The following is a 20994-nucleotide window of genomic DNA, read 5'->3' on the forward strand; positions in this document are numbered from 1 at the left end:
AGATGAAGAGATGATGTTCATGACTGATTCATGAAAATGAAGCACTGTATGATAAATAGATGGCAGCACTGTTATTTTTTTTACTATCAGAAAAATGCAAGGAGAACTACTCCAGGATACGGTTATTCAGAAAATAATGCAGATTCTACCACTCTTAGGCAATGCACATTAAGTCATTAAATTTCTGGTCTTTAGTTTTTCAGTTTTATAAAGAGTTTTATAAACTGTGAATTATGATCCACGAATAGGCGAAATCAACAGAGTGGGTCATGACCAGCACTGTAAAGAACTGAAACAAGAGAAAACAGAGTGCATCAGTAAGGGTAAGCGGTGCTTCAGAGAACTTGGATTATGCTGTATACTATATAATATGTATATATGTTGTATACATTACATTGTACATATTATGTGTAGTGTATGTATATAGTATACAAACACAGCTACAACGTATATACATGTGGTATTAGGTTTCTATGTAAAATATGCTATGACTCTTGCTTAGAAAGGCAGTTTACCTCTTCCAGCCACAGTTGATGGGTTTGCTGTAGACCATTTGGAAGAAAAAGGGCGACTGAAAGGTAATAAGAAAGACTTTTAGTAAGAAGACGTAATTTATTACTCCTCTCAAAACAATTAATGAAATACTACTGAGTTTTCTGAACAGTTTACTTCTAAATTTTAATTTTCCTTTTACAAATCATTTTAGAACAGTCGTTGTCACATATCAGTGGTATCTCAGTTAGCCGTGAAGCAAAAATGAAATAACTAGTGATGGACTGTAAGCTCTACAAAGAGAGGCAACCAGCTTGCTATTGTTCACTCTGGTCCTCAGCACCCATTACAGGGCTCACCACAGAGGATACAATAAAGCACACTCCAACACTTGTATTCCAAGATGTTTTCCTTAGAAGGAGAGAGAGAGTTATCACTAGCACACAGGGAATTCAGCATGACCAAAGCTTCTTTCACCTAAGCCATAATGGCTGTGGCCACTGGCAATTCATGCAGTTATTATGTAGGTTATCAGACCACCTATAGCAGTGCTACTGAGCGTTACTGCATGGCATAAGAGAAATGAGGCTAAGAACTACTGCTGAGGATAACATGATTAGAAAGCAAAACAGCTCAAATCATCTCAAAGAATCCACCATCTCTTTTAGTATCTTTTTTGATTATCTTTGTATGTAAGGGGATTAGGAAAGTATATCTATAAATCTTAAAAGTGCGGGGAAGAGAGAAGCAAAGACTCCAAACAGGTTAACAGCAGGCTATTGAAAAATATTCTTTAAGTCATTATTATCAAATTGTAAATTTGGTAGTTGGTTATTAAACCCAGTATTGTATTGTTTTTATAACTGGCCCTTAAAACTTATTCTATTAGACTGAGGCAGACCACTTCAAGGTTCACAGAACTTAAAAGTTGTTTATGTTTAAAGATGTTAATACTGAAATAAGATAAAATATCTTGTTTAGATACTTGCTACTTAAAGTACAGTCCATACTCAAAAAGCAAAGATATCACCTAGGAACATGTTAAAAAATGCAAAATCTCAGGCCCCGTCCCAGATCTACTGTATCAGATTCTGCATTTTAACAAGATCTTTAGGTGATTCATAGGCACTTTGAAGTTTGAGCAAAGTAAATAAAAGGGAAAAAAAAAACAACAAAGCTCATTTGCAGTGAAGGTTTTATCACAAATTTTTTTTTTTTAAAGATTTTATTTATTTATTTGAGAGAGAGAGAGAATGAGAGAGAGCACATGAGAGGGGGGAGGGGAGGGTCAGAGGGAGAAGCAGACTCCCTGCCGAGCAGGGAGCCCGATGCGGGACTCGATCCCGGGACTCCAGGATCACGACCTGAGCCGAAGGCAGTCGCTTAACCAACTGAGCCACCCAGGCGCCCGGTTTTAATTTAAACAGAAGTTTGGTTAATTATTCCTACAATAATTATACTGAAATCGGATTTTATCTGCTTTTATTTTGAAAACCTTTAAGTCACTGTATGTTAGTCTAGTACCCATAAGACCCTGGGAGTGCTTCCATGAGTCTTGTGCCCTAGCTTGCCTCACTTGCCTCACCCTGGTCTCCCTCCCACATCAGAGAGCTGCCAAGGCAAGCAGCAGTCTTTGTGGGGTCAAAATCTCAAAGGGACAGGAATTACATAGGGGTAAGCTCACATTCTGTCAGGAAACCTGCAGATACTTGAGGCCACTGCTTGGGAGTAGAGATGGCACTAGAAATTTTAGCAACCTCATAGGGCTAGAGAGAGAGAAAATTAGAGTTAAGGCTACCAAGGCAGCAAGGGTTTGAGGAAGCCAACATAATTATGAGAATGGAACTACACAGAAGTGAGTCAGATACTTGGGAATTTGGCCCCCCTGAGGGATTTGCTAAAGTTTTAAGTTGTGCAAAAGATGAGGCAGGAAAGCAGTGTATTTTTACTAGTCACACAGTGCTGTGTCAGAGTTCTGAAGATGACTTCTGAATCCCCACTACCATTCCTCCATTATAATGCCCCAGAAATAGGTTGCTTATTGTATGAACTATTTTGGGGTTATTAAAAAATGTATATAAATCAGTGTTTCCCAATATTTTTCACAGACATGAACATACAGAAACAAAATTTGAATCACTAAACTCTTCACCCCAAAAGAAGTTACACCACCATGTAATCCAACCCTTGAGACACAGGCCAAAAAAGTAAGTACAGTTGACCTTTGAACAACACAGATCTGAACTGTGTGGGTCCACTTCTATGCAGATTTTTTTTCAACAAATAGAGTACAGTGCTATAAATGTATTTTATCTTCCTATGGTTTTCCTAATATTTTTTACCTTCCTTTATTGTAAGAATACTGTACATAACATATATACAACATACAAAATATGTGCCCATCGACTGTTTATGTTCTCAGTAAGGCTTCCAGTCAACAGTAGGCTATTAGTAGTTAAGTTCTGGGGGAGTCAAGTTATATGCAGATTTTTAACTTTATGGGTAGGCACCCCTACTGTTCAAGGGTCAACTGCACATTCCAGTTATCATTCTTTCAAGGCTTCAAGTGAAAGCAAGCAGATATTCAATCATCTAATTTAAGAAACTACAGGGAATTGGAGAGGAAGAAATCAGTAATATCATTTCTATGACCTTACTTGAGACTTTCCTGTGAGCTAGATGAGGATCTGTCTGATTGTGGAAGAGATGCTACACTGCCAGAACTCTTTAAGTAAGTCTGAAGGCTCTTCTGGTAAGATGGCTCAAGGGAATTATACAATGTTTCAGCTTCACCAGGAAAGTGATTTCTAAGACCCATATATGTCCTGTAAAACAAATGAACAAACAACAAAAAGGGGAAAAGAGAACATAAAGTAATAGCTTAACATAAAATGTGTACATCTGAGAATGAAGATGAGACCATATTAATATAGCTACCACATATCAAGTGAATACTTTTTTAAAAAACATTTTATTTATTTATTTGAGAAAGAGAGAGAGGAGGGGCAGAGGAGGTAGGAGAAAGAATCTGAAGCAGAGTCCGCACTGAGCGCAGAGCCTGAGGAGAGGCTTGATCCCACGTCTGCAACACCGTGACCTGAACCAAAACCAAGAGTTGGACACTTAGCCAAATGAACTACCCAGGTACCCCTCAAGTGAATACTTTCTAAATTTAACAAGTTTTGGTGGAAAGCCGGTAGGCTTTTGAGAAAAGCAGATCTCCATTCAAAATCTGGCTGTGCTCCTTACAGTTTGTGTGGCCTGGAGTTAACTCCCAAATCTCCAAACTTCTGTTGCCAATCTATAGAAATACCACATTTGGAGGATCATTTTCAAGATTAGATAGTAATGTATACCAAGTACCCCACAGTAGCAGGTACTTAGCACATTCTCAATAAATGAGAGCTATTTTTATTCATAATGAAAGTGAGGATGTTATGATGGAATAGGAATAATGATGATTATACAAATGACAATGTGAAGTCAACTGTTAGCCATTTGGTACAGATTTTTTTTTTTTAAAGATTTTTTTTAATTAATTAATTAATTTATTTATTTGAGAGCGAGAATGAGAGAGAGAGAGAGCATGAGGGGGGGAGGGTCAGAGGGAGAAGCAGGCTCCTCGCTGAGCAGGGAGCCCGATGCGGGACTCGATCCCGGGACTCCAGGATCATGACCTGAGCCGAAGGCAGTCGCTTAACCGACTGAGCCACCCAGGCGCCCCTGGTACAGGTTTTTTTAAAAGTAATCTCTACACCTAATGTAGGGCTCAAACTTAAAATCCTGAGATCAAGAGTTGTATGCTCTACCAAATGAGCTAGCCAGGGTCCCATATATCTAGTACAGATTTAATGGAGAAAAATCTATCTCGAAATTACAAAGAGCTAATCAAGTAGAATACTTGAGACACTTGTGATATTTTCATTCTTGCAGTATAATTCCTTTCAAAGTAAAGATCCAAGTACATTAAAACTGTCACAAAAATACATTATAGACTTACTTTCTTGCCTCCACTCTGGCCTCAGCATCAGCATCATGAATTCCCTTCTTAATAGTTTCAACCAAGACAGCTGCATGTCTATAAAACAAAACATGTTATTTTTTCTGAAGATTTTATTATTTTTAAGTAATCTCTACACCCAATATGGGGCTTGAACTCACAACCCCGAGATTAAGAGTCTCATGCTTTACAAACTGAGCCAACCAGGTGCCCCAAGCACCTCTAGATTCATGAGTAAAACTATATTTCACCACAAATTATACTTACTACCTCTATGTTACACATCAGTCACAAAGGGGTAGGGGAGATAAAAAGATTAGTGCGCAATAATAAATCTAAGATTTCTCATAATCCACCCCACACATTTCATTCATGTATGGTTTCCTCCTGACAAGTCAAACATTAAAAAGTTGAATATAATTATGTTTACAAGGAGTCCAGATAATGTACGTAAGTATAGTACTCACATTTTAAATTCTTAATGAATAAAAAAAAAAAACCCTTTGGTGTGGTTCCTCACCAACCCACCAATGTAGAAATGATTTGCTAATAGTATGATTAGTTATGATCTGACCTAACTGAATAGTAGCTGCCACAAAAGAACTTAAAGGAAACTTAGAATTATATCATGCCTACATTAAACAACAAACTATTTTTTTAAAAAAGGGCTGTAAATAGGTTTAACGATTTCCATGAAAATGGAAAATCAGCAAGGTATTCAATAGTAAATGCAGGTATACCCCAAGCTTCAAACTTGAAATTACTACCATGCAAATAGCCAACTAGCTACTGACCAACTAGCTGTGCACATTTTACTCTTGTTCATCTCAGAGCTACATTAGACACCACCCAGTATATTCCTGACCAATGACACCTGACAACTGGTACAGAGAAACCTCTCAATGAATCTCTTCTTAAAATCTCTTTCTTTTGAAAAGAAGGGCCCTCCTCCTATCTTAAATCATTTATTACTTGATTAATTAGACCTCAGGAAACCTAGGTCACTTGTCTGGAGATACATTTTAAAATTTCTGCCCAATTTAACCTTTTATAACCCCATTCTACTTAAGAGATCCTCACTCAACTCACAAATGAAGAAAATCACAGCTGCATCGAGTAAGAGGAGCCACACTACATCACAGCTTTAAAGGAAAACCAGTACAAATAACTTTTAAGCAAAAGGAGAAATAATGCAAAACCCATCCACTTTTTCTTTTTTTTTAAGATTTTAATTTATTTATTTGACAGAGAAAGACACAGTGAGAGAGGGAACACAAGCAGGGGGAGTGGGAGGGGTAGAAGCAGGCTTCCCGCTAAGCAGGGAGCCCGATGTGGGGCTCGATCCCAGGACCCCGGGATCATGACCTGAGCCAAAGGCAGGCACTTAACAACTGAGCCACCCAGGCGCCCCAAAACCCATCCACTTCTAAAGAACTGGTGACAATGGGAGAAGAAGGAAGTGGGAAAGGAAGAGTCAATGCATACCTTTCCAGTGAATGAGTCTGCCACTCTTGTAACAATAAATCTAAAAATTCAAATGAACGCCTGAAAAATAAAAGTTAATTATAACCAAGTGTTATAACATATTAAGTTATATTAATTTAAATGTTAATTAGTTTCTTCTATAATACTGAACTTTGTTCTCTGAATTAAAGTATAACACATGTTTTTAGATATCTTAACTGTCAAATACTTAACTTACTTTAAGGCTTCAACTATTCCTATGCTAAAGAGTTCAAAAAACCTTCAGGGTTCCCCATGATTTTACCTTAAAATGTTTGTCAAATATAAAAATTTAATCCATTTAATTTAAAAAATACTTGTCAAACACCTACTCTGCACTAGAAATTGAAGATATACAATGGTGACCAAGAAAGATGGCATGGATCTTCCATTTCTGCTTTTCTTAAATATGCATAATTTTTAATCAAGTATTTCTATCTTTTCTCCTAAGACCTCTAGTTCTCAACTTCTTCAACTGTCTCATTCTTGAGCTTCTCTTCGTTCTTGGCATCTGATGACACAGTTGTTCCCTCTTTCTTCTTTTATTAACACTTTTCCTCCACCTTCCCTTAAATAGGTGCTCACATGGTTGGTGCTGATCTTAGCCCACTTCTCTTTCATAGTCTTTACTTGGGTAACAACATCTGTATTTGTGCCCTCAGCTGTGACTATTAGCTATGTTTCTCACATCTAGGCCTTTATCTCCAGCACTGGTTCTACGATTCAGCTGTTAAGTCAAAGTTTCAAGCAGTTCATGGTTGAACTGGACATCCCTACATAGGCGGAGACTATCAACTCAAACACTACCTACAAAAAACAAATTAATTCTTACCCTCTCGAATCCAGTCTTTTATAGCCCATATTATACAGTTTAAAAAATGAAAACAGGGAGGTTAAATTAACTTGCCTAAAGTGACTGGACCTAAACTATGGCATTCTGATTCCAGAACTCAGTCTGAAGCACTTGGTATCACCTCTTCATCCATATCCAATGATCAAATTCTCATTTCTACACCCAAAATCACTTGAATTATTTCCTGAATAAAGCCTCAATCAATTATCATCAATACAGCTCTAGTTCAGACCCTGCCCCTCTTATATAAGCTATAAGAATTCCTACTTAATTAAACCCATACTTTTCATTGTCCCTTTTTAATCATTGGTCACAGCTGAAATAAAAACTAAGATGGATGACATTACCTCCTCACCAAAAACTGTCAAAGTATGGAGCAATGTCAAAATTTCTCTTTGTAGACATTCAAAGCCCTCTACATTCTGACTTCAACCTAATCCTACCCTCCCTACACAGCCCCTCCACCCCGTTAGCTTCTTTTCCTACCGAGACTTTCCATTTATCATGTGTTCTGGCCTCAGTGGCCTGCCTGATGGCTCTGCAGCGCTCAGCAAGCTTACATCTCTGCGTAGGTTACACCCACTCAATTCCCCTACAGTTACTGAATTGCTCCCCGTTTTCAAGGCAATTTTATGATGCATTTCTTGACTCTTTCTCTCTGTCACATTCCTATTTCTCCAATTACCACTTTCCTCAATGTAAGACAGAGATTGGTAAACCTTTTCTGTAAAGGGCTAGACAGTAAATATTTTAGGCTTTGTGAACCACATACAAGTCTCTACCTCATATTTTTCTTCTTTCCCCCTTTATAACCACCCTTCAAAATGTAAGAAATAATCTTTGCTTGCAGGCTGTATAAAACTAGACTGTTGGCCGGATTTGACCAGTAAGCTGTCATTTGCTGACCTCGGACGGACCTAAGAGATCAGTGATCAAACAACTATTGCCAAAACTCTGAATCACTTAAAGGCAACAATGTCTCTTTCGGCTTCTTCCTAGCAGTCAAAGTACTTAAATACATATTTATCAAGTAAAAAGAGTTTTTTCAATTTTCTTTGTTACTCAAACAATATTTAAACAATAATGACCAAATGAATAAGAACAGATTTTATAAGCATATAGCAATAGAAATAATATCAAAACATGATCAGATAGGACTATAGTTTAAATTGTTGTGAACCAAATGTCTTTCATTGCAAATATAAAAAAATGTAGTTATTTTCTTATGTCTACTGTCTTGCAAAAATCGTTTAAGATGGTTTTTGAATAAAATAAATCAAGCCAACATAATTTTAAAATAGTTAAGAAACTGAGATCAAGAAAAGAATATGAATTCAAAAAAGATGGGTACATGTACCAAATTAGCATATAAAATATGGTATACTTAAATGTCTTTATTTTTAAAATTATTTATTTCTAAAGTTTATTTTTAATTGTACTTGACATACAATATTATATTAGTTTCAGGTATATAACATAGTGATTTGACTTATAAAATGCTCACCACAACAACTGTAGTTATGACCTGTCACCATACAAAGTTAAACAATATTACTGATTATATTCTCTATGTTGCACTTTACACATCCCTGTAACTTATTCATTTTATAACTCAAATTGGATCTCTTAATCCCCTTCAACCTATTTTGCCCATCCACCTCCCCTCTGGCAACCATTAGTTAGTTCTCTGTATTTCTGAATGTTCATTTGTTTTGTTTTTCAGATTCCACATATGAGTGAAATCACATGGTATGATTCAATTTTGTTTTCTTGTTCTTTCCTTTTTGTTTTTTTAAGTAGGCTCCATGCCCGGCATGGAACCCAATGCAGGGCTTGAACTCACGACCCCTAGATCAAGACCTGAACCAAGACCAAGAGCTGGACATTCAACCAACTGAGCCACCCAGGTACCCCTGATTCAATTTTTGTATGTATTATGTATGTATGTATGTGTGATGTATGTATGTATGTATTTCTTTATGTAACTAAGTAAGTACTCTGAATACCCAACATGGGGCTCCAACTCAAAACCTCGAGATCAAGTCACATGCTCTTCCAACTGAGTCAGTCAGGCGTCCCTGATTCTTCACAATTTTCTTAAACATCAAATGTACAAATCTTGTTTTTGTTGTCTTTAGTATTGCTGGTGACAGTGATGACATTAAAACAGTAGAAATCATAAGGAGAGACAGAGAGACTGACAGATTGACCTGATATGGCTATTTACTCTGTTCCAAACACTACACTGAATTCTACTAATGTGTATCTATCTCATTTTATCCTCACAATTCTATGGGATCAATATCATTAGCCCTACTAACATATGTAGATCCTGAAGTTCAGAGCAGTTTAAATTGCCCAAGGTAGGACAGTGATTCAATGGCAGTTGTAGGACTCTAGCAAAGACCTGACTCTAGACTCCATCCTCTCTGAAAACCAGGCAACCAGTGGCCCAAAGAAATCAAAGCTTAATATGATAAAACTGAGAAACGTGAGTGGTTATAATGATCATTTCATTCCTTTTTCCTTATAGGACATAAGATAAAAAATTTACTAAGGTTTCTAGAAGGCAAGAAATCAGTGACAACTAATTTTTACACCAGAATAACAATTAATCATAATACAATATTAAAGCTATACTAAGAATTTTTTTCCCTCAAAACTTACCTTCTTACAGGAACTGATTTTGATGTGCAATTGCTTGTTATTAAAGGTATAAGTCTGGGTACATGAGTATGCTGAAAAAGATGTTTTAGAAAAGGTTGAAAAATATTTTCTACTTCATATAATCCCTTCTTCTACTTGCCTTACAACCCAGCATTTAGATATATTAGAACAGAACAAAAAAACCCATAAAATCAGATTTGGAAAGAAATTAAGACTGTCAAACAGTTTCTCCAATTAAAGTAACGGTAATGATGATATAGTTTCAGAAGGGCAGGTGTGGCTGAAATACTATATTAGAAAGATAAGTTAATTGTGTAACTGCAAAGACCTGTTAGGACAGTGTATTTCTGGGGAGGGAGCACTAGAGGGAGTGGGCATGCATCTATCATGCTCTCTGAGGTGCCATGGCTACTGCTGCTGGAAAAAATAACTACTAAGTCATCAAAGCAAGTAGGCAGAGTGAATCTGCACATCTAACTACTGGGAATGCACTTGGAAATGGTGATTTTAATGTAACCTTTACTGTGACTGAACCACAGCTGTCTAGAATTCAGGTAAAGTTCAACAGATACAATCTTTTTTCTTTTTTCAAGATTTATTTATTTGAGAGAACGAGAGAGCGTGTGCCAGTGTGAGGGGGAGAGGGAGAGAGAGAATCTCAAGCAGACTCCCTGCTAAGCGCAGAGTCCATGATGCAGGGCTGGATTCCACAACTGAGATCATGACCTGAGCTGAAATCAAGAGCTGGATGCTTAACTGACTGAGACACCCAGGTGCCCAACAGATACAATCTTTTGATTTCTTTTTTAAAGATTTTATTTATTTATTTGAGAGAGAGAGAATGAGAGAGAGAGCGAGTACATGAGAGGGGGGAGGGTCAGAGGGAGAAGCAGACTCCCCGCCGAGCAGGGAGCCCGATGCGGCACTCGATCCAGGGACTCCAGGATCATGACCTGAGCCGAAGGCAGTTGCTTAACCAACTGAGCCACCCAGGTGCCCCCAATCTTTTGATTTCTATCAGTAATTCTTAAACACTCTTCTTTAGTGAAGTAAACACTAAAAAGTGCACAGGAGACAGAAGAATAAAATAGTAATCTAAACATACGTATTTGATGCTTCAAATATCCTACTTTTTCTTCTGAGCTAATGGTACAAGATGGATTACCTAGAAAGCACGCTCTGACATGAAGTCTACCATACAGGATATTAAGAAGTGCTCTTGGAATCAACACCTGTGGAAGGGTGGTGAAGGAAGCAGGAATTGGCAGACAAAGAAATCAATCTGATTTAGCCACAGGATATTTTCGCTAAAAGCCATTAGGGAGCTCTGGAGTTAAAATGGCCCTTCAGAGTAGTCTTGAATTAGTTTAAAATGGCCAAAACTTTATCCTTCCACATTAATCAGTTACTGGATGTGGGCCATAAAGGGAAGGCACAAGACTTTGGAAAAGGCAGCTCTCTACAGCTGAGGCAATCCTTGAAGAGGAGGCCGCTAAAAACTGTCTGCCAGTAGTGCTTACAGTATTGGAAAAACAAGTCTTTCACTGAAGGAGAATATGTATCACATCTGTGTCTGCTATAACTAACTCAACCAAAATAAAAGTGCAAACTTTTTTCAGCTATTACAGAGGGAAACCACCTATAGACCTGAAGTTTTCAAAATGAGAATTATACAACACTCAGCATGGAAGGGCCGTGTGGACTTGTTTCCTACAGCACCCGGAAGAACCCATTCCCCAAACACGGCTATGGACTTAAAGCCCAAGGAGACTCCCCAGTCACAACACACTATATAGGTCTTACCTACCATCCTTTTCCTCTCTCTCATAACCTCCCCAAAACCCTACTGCTGATTAGCCCACATTCAACACAGTGGCAGGGATGGGGAGATACACTGACCTATTACTACACCATATTCAGGGGGAGCTGTACCAAAGGAAAATAAACAGTGAACCTCATAGTTACAGGTGAAGCATTTCAACCAAACATCAAGTCAGACGATTTAGATTTTAATGTATTAATACAAGTCAATAACTGAAAAATACAAAGATTCTTTAGAATTAAAAGAATTAGAAATCAAATACAGCAATCTAAGGAAGCAGTCCTCTGGGAGACAAACACAATACAGAAAACAGGAAATAACATAAAACAACAAAACCACCTGATTTGTATTTTCATTGAGATGACAGAATAATATATCAATAACACTAAGCAAGCTTATGAAAAATGAGAAATTTGAAAGCAATGTTATGATGTGTAAAGCCTAAGAATGACAACATGGATACTGTCATGTAAGTAGAATTAAAAGATATTTTTCTTGAGAACATATACAGCTATAAGGCAAAAGACAAAAAATTTAAGAAATGATAAATGATACTGAGGTTGCAAAATCTGTATAATAAGACTAACAGAAGAAAAAAACCTGACAAAGAAAACAGAAGCAATAAATAAATGATCCATGAAAACTAACATAATTTAAGGAAAATTCATCTTCGTCAGAAATCCTTATCCACTGTGTGCAAGGATAACACTAATGGAGGAATACTCCTAGACCTGCTGTAGGGAAACTTCTAACACAGAGACAATTCTGTAAAGCTTCCTGAAGTTTTTATTTTTGTTTTTCTAGAAAAGAAACAAATGGTATCTCACTTCTTAGATAAACAATAAAAAATTAAGAAAACAATTCTGAATGAAAAGTAAACAATTAGAAGCAATTTCTTTTTAACTTTTTAAGTAATCTCTACACCCAACATGGGGCTCAAACTCAACCCTGAGATCAAGAGTTGCACACTAGGGGCACTTGGGTGGCTCAGTCATTAAGCGTCTGCCTTCGGCTCAGGTCATGAACTCAGGGTCCTGGGATTGAGCCCCATGTTGGACTCCCTGCTCAGCGGGGAGCCTGCTTCTCCCTCTCTTTCTGCCTGCCGCTCGGCCTGCTTGTGCTTGCTCTCTCCCCACCCCCCGTGTTAAAAAAATAAATAAAATCTTTTTTTTTTTTTTAGAGATTTTATTTATTTGAGACAGAGAGAATCAGAGAGAGTGAGCACATGAGAGGGGGGAGGGTCAGAGGGAGAAGCAGGCTCCCTGCCGAGCAGGGAGCCCGATGCGGGACTTGATCCAGGGACTCCAGGATCATGACCTGAGCCGAAGGTAGTCGCTTAACCAACTGAGCCACCCAGGCGCCAAAAAATAAATAAAATCTTAAAAAAAAAAAAAAGAAAAAGAAATGTCCTTTGGAGCATTCAAAAAAAAAAGAAAAAAAGAGTCACACACTACCAACTGAGCCAGCCAGCTGCCCCTGAAAAATAAACAATTCTGAGGAAAAAGGAATATGTAGCTAAGGTCCAATTTTTTAGTTCTTCTGTAAAGGCGAAGAAAAGTCACTTCAAAATAAGCAAAACATGCTCAGTTGGTTATGCTTCTGACTTCAGCTCAGGTCCTAAGATCAAGCCTGTGTTGGGCACTACACTCAATGGGGAGTCTGCTTGTCCCTCTCCCTCTGCCCCACCCCCAACTCATGTGTGTGCACAAGCTCTCTCTCAAATAAAAATAAAAAATAAAAAATAAGACATGCAAAGATAAATATGCACGAAAATTGAGAACACACTACATCAAACAAATTATGCAGAACCAATTAAAAACTGGTTAATAAGAGTTTACTAACAAACAATGGTCAGGAATGAAAGTAAAAAACTATAATTTTCTTTCTTTTTTTTTTTTTAAAGATTTTATTTATTTGACAGAGAGACAGGGAGAGAGGGAACACAAGTAGGGGGAGTGGGAGAGGGAGAAGCGGGCTTCCTGCCGAGCAGGGAGCCTGATGAGGGACTCGATCCCAGGACCCTGGGACCATGACCTGAGCTGAAGGCAGACGCATAATGACTGAGCCACCTTGGAGCACCCAAAAAACTACAATTTTCAATTGCTGAAAATGAAAATGTTTTTGTTCGATTTAATGGTTAAGGGAAAAACAACATGAATGAGATAAAATATAAACTTTTAAAAATGTGAGTGAAGTAAACAGAGGTTTTATTCTTGACACTAATCAAGAATAAGGAACTTCTAAGAACATAAGAAACAGGTAAAAAAAAAAAGCACAATGAACAGAAAACAGAAATGATAGGAAAAAAAACACTATTTCAAAATGGTAACAGTAAAAAACTTTGACCATACATAAAGTAAGAATTGTTTGGGGAAATGAAATTGACAAAAATCTAGAATCAGAATTTGCCAGATAAAGTACCTTTTTAAAAAATGAGACCATAAAGATTTTGAATAATATGAAATATCAAGCTAGATTTAGAGATGAACAAAGTACTCTATAAACAAATTCCATATTCTGCAAGTACTAAAAGACTACCTATATAAATTTAGGATGTACTGGGACACAAAATTCAAGGCATTCACTGAAGAAGAAACCGTATAACCAAATTCTCTGATCAGAATGTAATGAAATTACACTAAGGACGACAAGAGTAACAAAAGAACCAACTGAAAATGCAAATAATATCATTATGTAATTCAAAGAGAATGTTGAAATGAAAATTACAAGTGATAAATATAAAAAGAATTTGGTAAATCTAAATCATTGGGATGCTGCTAATGGCAACTCAAAAGAAAACCTACAGCCTTATAATATTAAATAATAAAAACTGCAACAAATTATCTAAGGACATACCACAAAGATCTAGGGAAAAAAAAAAAGAAGAGAACACAAGTCAAAGAAAGGAATTAAGAAACTTACAGGAACTAAAAGATTAGAAAAAAAGCTGAAGAACACCCCTGAAAACTATAAAACTAAAATCTGAAGCTTATAAAAGCACTTTCATAAACAGGGCGCATGGGTGGCTCAGTCGGTTGGGCATCTGCCTTTGGCTCGGGTCATGATCTCTGGGTCCTGGGATCGAGCCCAGCATCGGGCTCCCTGCTTAGCGTGGAGTCGGCTTCTCTCTCTCTCTCTTCCCCTCTACCCCTCTGCACCACTCGTTCTGTCTCTTGCAAATAAATAAAATCTTAAAAAATAAAAAAAGAACGATATTGCCTCCAGCAAGTGTAAAAAAAATACTGTAACAAGAAAAAATGGTAATAGAACCACAGTGGTAGAGACTTTTTTTAAGAGAATACAGTATACGACCTCATGCCAAAGATTCTTAAAGTCTATATGAAATGGATATACTGAGAAAATACAACTAACCATTCAAAATGAAACACAAAAGTGCCCAGAGTCTAAAATACTAGAAAAGTCATTAAAGAACTTCCAAGGTCAGCAAGCCCTAATAATAGAATAATACACGAAATTCTATAAAGACTCATATATTAAAATGAATGCCAAAATCTTTTTTTTTTTAATGTTTTATTTATTTATTCATGAGAGTCAGAGAGAGAGAGAGAGAGGCAGAGGCAGAGGGAGAAGCAGGCTCCCCGCCTAGCAGGGAGCCCGATGCGGGACTCGATCCCAGGACCCCGGGATCATGACCCGAGCCAAAGGCAGACGCTTAACCATCTGAGCCACCCAGGCGCCCCGAATGCCAAAATCTTAACTGAAGTATTAGCCAAATGAATCTAGCAGTATAATGATTTACAATGGCCAACCAAAATTCAGTTCATGAATGTACAATGGATAAATAATCTTTTTTTTTTTTATTTCTTTGAGAGAGAGAGAGAGAGCGCGTGCAAGAGGGGGTAGGGTTAGAGGGAGAAGGAGACTCCCCGCCGAGCAGGGAGCCCGATGTGGGACTCGATCCCGGGACTCTGGGATCATGACCTGAGCTGAAGGCAGTCGCTTAACCAACTGAGCCACCCAGGTGCCCGATAAATAATCAATTCTAAAGATATTAAATAGATAGTTGATAAGATTTCACATCTATTCCTGATCAAAATTTAGCAAAAATATCAACAGAAGGAAATTCCCATAATCTAATATAGAGTATAGAAACCTGAACCAAACATCATAATTAATGTACTCCCATAGACTCAGAGACAAAACAAAGATCTCAATAATTCCTACTACTTTTTAACACAGTTACCCAGGTGCTGGATTGAGAGAACCTTAAAAAAATACTAAAACAGAAAAGGATTCATAGCTTTCTAAATAATCATTTGATTTCACTGCTGAAACAACCTTCTGGTGCAGCAGTATTGAAACAAACCTTCATTTCTTTACTAGGAAAGAACAAACTGATCAAAGAAACTGAATAGGAGTTTAGAAAACAGACTCATATACTTAATGGAAATTTATTATGTGAACATGCTGGCATTGCCAAGAAAAGACTGAATTATACATGCCACTGAGTCAACTGGTTTTGTATTTGGGGGGAAAATCATATTAGATACCTATCCTTCACAAGGAAACAAAATCCACTTAGATCTAAATGTAAGAAGCAATATTATAAGAGTTTCAAACAACTGAATATCTTATAATTGTGAAATGGGGAAGGTCATTTTAACTATAACAAAATCCACAAAAAGAGCATTGTCTCAATACATAAAAATTTGAAAGTTCATATAAAGAAATAATAGCTTAAACAATATTTGAAGAACTGACAGACTGGTACCTACATCTATAACACAGAATCAATATACTTATAGGACACATAAGACCTTTGAAATCAGTGAGGAAAAAATGTACAAAGTATAAACTGGCAATCCACAGAAGAATTCTGAAAGGAAAAAAATGCCTAATGTCTCTAGTAATCTAAGAAATGTGAAGTAGAATATGAAAAAATATTTCATTTATCAAATTATAAGGCCTTTAAGAGACTGATAATACACAATGTTGGAAAAGGATGGAGAAAAAGGACTCCATAAACTTCAGGGGGAAGAATGGTGAGGATGATTTAATGTTATTGTCCTTTAACAGAGAACCAATCTAGACATTAAGAAGAATTATATGGATGGACAAGGGAAGCTGCCCAAGTAAATGAAGTTTAAAAAACAAGTTAAAAAATATTATTTATATATATGTAAAATACAAATATTATGTTTATATTTTGTAATAAATACAGTTAGAAGTTTAGAAAAGTATATATTGAATGGCTGGAGTGATTAGTTGGAGAAGAACAGAATTCAAGAGGGTAGATTCATTTTTTTAACACTGTTTTTTGGGAGCACATTCAAGATATGGAAGATGAGAAATACTAAGAATCTCCCTGTCATACCACTGCCTATAACATCTTTGTTTTACATCTGTCCGTTACTACCTGTAACATAATTTTAAACACACACACACACACACACACACACAAGTACATGTACCTGTGTATATTATATTCTGTATGCAAGCATGTTTACTTGGTAATCTTCTGTATTATTTAAATGTTCTATAATAACTGTAATAACCAAGTATTGCTTTTATTTCAGAAAAAGTCATTCAAAAGTGATTTTCCTTTGGGGTTAAAAAAAAAGTACCAATGACTTACTTAAGTATATTGAAAACAGAGAAGTGGGGAGAGTGAAGGAGAAACACAGAAGAGAAGAACTTACCCGAATGATAAATCTGATAGCTGCACATCCAGAAGTTGCCATGACTTTTGCACTGTTGGGGACAAGATTAAACAGCGTAGGTACAATGGCTTCAGCGCCATGATCAAATTTGTTTCCCAAAACTGTTGAAAGATGTCTACAAAGGAAGACAAAAAAAAATATTTTTTTTTAATATTAAGTATAGGTAGGACTATATAATTTAAAAATATTCTCTTACTGAATTGACTTAAAATTTTTATTTTAACCACTACTAATGGCAAAAAAACAAAAGAGAAAGGGAAGTGCAAATATTACTTCATTTCCTTGTTTTTCCTTCCCTTTGTCTAGTCCAAAGTTGAAATTTGGCATTTTACCATATCTCTCTTTTTAAAAATATTTATTTGTTTATTTAGAGAGAGAGTGCGGGGGGTGTGTGGGGGGAGAGAATCTCAAGTAGACTCCATGCTGAATGCAGAGCCTGCAGGGCTCAATCCCATGACTCCAAGATCACGACCTGAGCCAAAATCAAGAGTTGGATGCTTAATTGAGCCCCCCAGGCACCCCCACATTTAAAAAAGGTTTTACTTTTTACTTTGGGGGGTCAGATGAGGAGGGAGAGCGACAAGCAGACTCCCCACTAAGCGCAGAGGCCAACAGGGAGCTCAATCCTAGACCCTGAGATCATGACCTACCAAAATCAAGAGCTGGACGCTCAACCGACTGAGCCGCCCAGACGCTGCTCCAGGTGCCCCTTTACAATCTTTTTACAATGGCGAAGAGAAGCCATCTGATGTCAGAATTTAACCATTATCTTGACAGGTAAAACATTCAGCCCTGACTGCTCTGACCTTTAGTCTTTATCCATCATATATTTCTACTCTGATGCCCCAACATCAATCTTAAATTCAACATATTTTACAAACAAGTTCAAAATCTTACCCACATTAGTACTCGTCAAGACAATCTATTTCTATTAATGGTACCACTACCGTTTTAGTCCGAAATACTCCCTTACATCTTTGGTGTAGGGTTTCAGAATTCTGGGCTGAAAATACAACTCTATCATACACTAGTTCGTTGGGTGACCTTAAACTACTAAATTCAGCCTCTAATTGCATGATTTAGTTAGAACACTTAAGAAGGATGCTGTCATCACTCACAGTTCTGACAATGCTTGCAGTTTTGGTTACTTTCTATATATTCATGTCTTATTTAAAATACACTGTTGGGATACAATTAGCTCCAAAAGATCAGGTTCTTGATTCACAGAGGTACTCAGACCTTTAGTGTTCCGTTATACTTTCAAGTTTTCTAATGTCTAAACTCGCAGGCAAAAAGGAACCTCAGGGGCGCCTGGGTGGTTCAGCTGGTTGAGTGTCTGCCTTCGGCTGAGGTCATGATCCCCTGGGATCGGCCCACGCCGGGCTCCCTGCTCAGTGGGGGGCCTGCTTCTCTCCCTCTGCTGCTCCCCCTGCTTGTGTGTTCTTTCTGTCAAATAAATAAATAAAATCTTAAAAAAAAAAGGAACCTCAAATCAGAAGCAAGGAGGTACCACCTATGTCTAGATAGGGTGGTCTTCCTTTAAAGAGTGAGTTTTATTTTGGTAGGCAGGTGATGTACTTGGGAATCAGCCTGATCTTTATCAGTTTATCAGAAGGAGCCTTACTTTAAAACTAATTTAGTATTATTCCTATACAATGGCCTTTCTGGGATCTCTGCCAAATGCCCTGGGTATTCAACTAGGTTTCTCCATTCTGACTCATCAGAACTTGAACTTCTCCCAGCCCGTATGAGCTCTGGGAACTGCTGTTTACCTTATAGCCTCCAGCACTAGTTCTTTCCCATCCTCAGGGAGTTGCACCTTTCACATGCACAGATACATATTCAGCTAGACTCATGGGATCCCTTATCCAGTTCTCTATAGCTCTCTGTTTCTCTCTTTACTCTCCAGGATTCTGCACTGTAAATTTTAACCACTCCAATTTTCAGAAACTCCAGTCTCTGTTTCTTCAACTCATGAAACTGTCTTGCTCTCCTTGGGTGCTTCCTCTCTTCTCCATGGTCCAAAAAGTACCTCCAGGTCAAAACTGTGCTGATTTATACTGCTCAACTGATTTGTTTCTTTCAAGAATCACAGTCTTGCTCCATCCACTGTCCATTATCTATAAATAGCTGTTTCACATGGTTTATCCAATTTTTGCAAGAGAGCTAGCTCTGTACCAGTTATTGCAGCATTGCTAGATGCAGAACTCTCACCATGGAATATTTCTCAAGGTTACATTTTGTAGACTTTTGTTTTTTTATTTTTGCTTTTAAAAGATACCCAATTATATTTGTATACTGATGTATCTAGCATCTTGCTAAAGTCCCTTAATTAAAATAATTGTTTATATATTCTTGTTGTTTTCCATGGATAATTATACCACCTGTTAATAATGGCAGCTTTGTTCCTTTTCTAGCAAACCCTCATAGTTTTTATTTCATGGGATTTTTCCCCCTATTCTGACCAGGACATCTAATGCAATTTTGATTAGAAATATTAATAGTGGGCATCTTTGTGTTCCCTATCTTCAAAGAAATGCTTATATAACAACAGTACACAGATCAGAAGTAGAGGTAAAAGAAATTTAAGTGTTGTACCATACTAGAATTTTGGAAGAATATAAACCTGCGGAATACATTAGAATCTTGATAGGTTAATGACACGTTATAATTCCAGGATAACTGTTAAAATATCAGAAATAGAGAGCTTAATATCCAAATTAGTAACGAGAAAACTGAATAGTTCTCAGACCCATTAATTTTCTTCTTAAAGACTTAGTGACCAAAAAGGCACCCATGGGCTTTATACATATAACCACATTTTAACGTTTATATAGTGTTGTTAAGAAAGATTAAAAAAAAAATCACACAGGGCGCCTGGGTGGCTCAGTCGTTAAGCGTCTGCCTTCAGCTTAGGTCATGATCCCAGGGTCCTGAGATCGAGTCCCACATGGGGCTCCCTGCTCGGCAGGAAGCCTGCTTCTCCCTCTCCCATTCCCGCTGCTTGTGTTCCTGCTCTCGCTATCTCTCTCTCTGTCAAATAAATAAATAAAATCTTAAAAAAAAAAAAATCACACAAATGGATTCTTTATTTATATTAAAAATTAATTTTGGATTATATACATGCTGTTTTGGGGTTGTCCTGCTTTACTTAATGAGCACTGAATCACTGAGCACTGAATGAGTTCATAAAAAAAACTTATCACAGAAAGAACATACTTACGCTACAGTAATGCAAGCTTCTCTAACCACTTGGGATCTAAGATCCTTTGCTGAAAGTTTAAGTGCTCCATCTAACAAGCGTAAATGTTGGAAAAAGCAGTCATATTGTGCAGCTCCAGCAACAAGCAATGATCGAATTTTCTTGAGCTGAAGTAAAGAGAATTTTCATTATTGGTATAAAGAGTGTCAATTCCAAAAAAAAAAAAGTTACCAAATTTGAACAAAAATTTAAAAATTTTTATAACTATATTCAGACATTTTAATACCATTAAATGTATCTTATAAATAAACATGCAAACTAAAGAAAGCTTTCTGGAAAAGAATGTTACAGATTTAGTTATATACAAAATGGATATATGTAACGTATGAATAGCTAAGTACATTTTAAAGTCTTAAGGGTAAGTTTTAAAGTTTTTATTGTGGTAAAATACACATTAACATAAAATTTATCATTTTAAACATTGTAAAGCACACAATTCAGAGGCATAAGTACATTCAAAACGGGCAAAATTACCACTATCTACCAAGGAGACTATTTTTAAAAGGGCCAAATTTGGAAACTATATTCACCCATAAGCCAAAGTACAGAATCAACTGGACCAACTAGTCAGCCAGGTCCGTATTTTAATATTTTCACACTTTGTGAAATAAATAGCTCTTTCTCCCCATTTCTATCCTTAAGCATTACTTTTTAATATAGGATTGACAAATGTTTTCCATATTAACACCAGACATACCTAATAAAATTACATCA

General features: G+C 37.0%; 1 protein-coding gene across 19 annotated transcripts in view; it reads right to left on the minus strand.

Moving 5' to 3' along the window:
* CLASP2 (cytoplasmic linker associated protein 2) overlaps window positions 1-20994 on the minus strand; it is a 184359-nt gene that overhangs the window by 83432 nt on the left and 79933 nt on the right. For all 19 annotated transcript variants that reach the window (XM_045904135.3, XM_045904129.3, XM_064590567.1 and 16 more), the window contains 7 exons: window positions 20242-20387; window positions 16998-17133; window positions 9516-9586; window positions 5978-6037; window positions 4493-4570; window positions 3150-3317; window positions 516-571 (listed from right to left, as the gene is read on the minus strand). In XM_045904135.3, coding sequence (XP_045760091.1) covers window positions 516-571; window positions 3150-3317; window positions 4493-4570; window positions 5978-6037; window positions 9516-9586; window positions 16998-17133; window positions 20242-20387 — 715 coding nt within the window. The remainder of the gene's footprint in view (window positions 1-515; window positions 572-3149; window positions 3318-4492; window positions 4571-5977; window positions 6038-9515; window positions 9587-16997; window positions 17134-20241; window positions 20388-20994) is intronic.

Source organism: Mirounga angustirostris, unplaced genomic scaffold (assembly GCF_029215605.1).
Source record: "Mirounga angustirostris isolate CCGP_5_RB_7025 unplaced genomic scaffold, mMirAng1.0.hap1 SCAF_1, whole genome shotgun sequence".
In the NCBI taxonomy this organism is placed as follows: Eukaryota; Metazoa; Chordata; class Mammalia; order Carnivora; family Phocidae; genus Mirounga; species Mirounga angustirostris.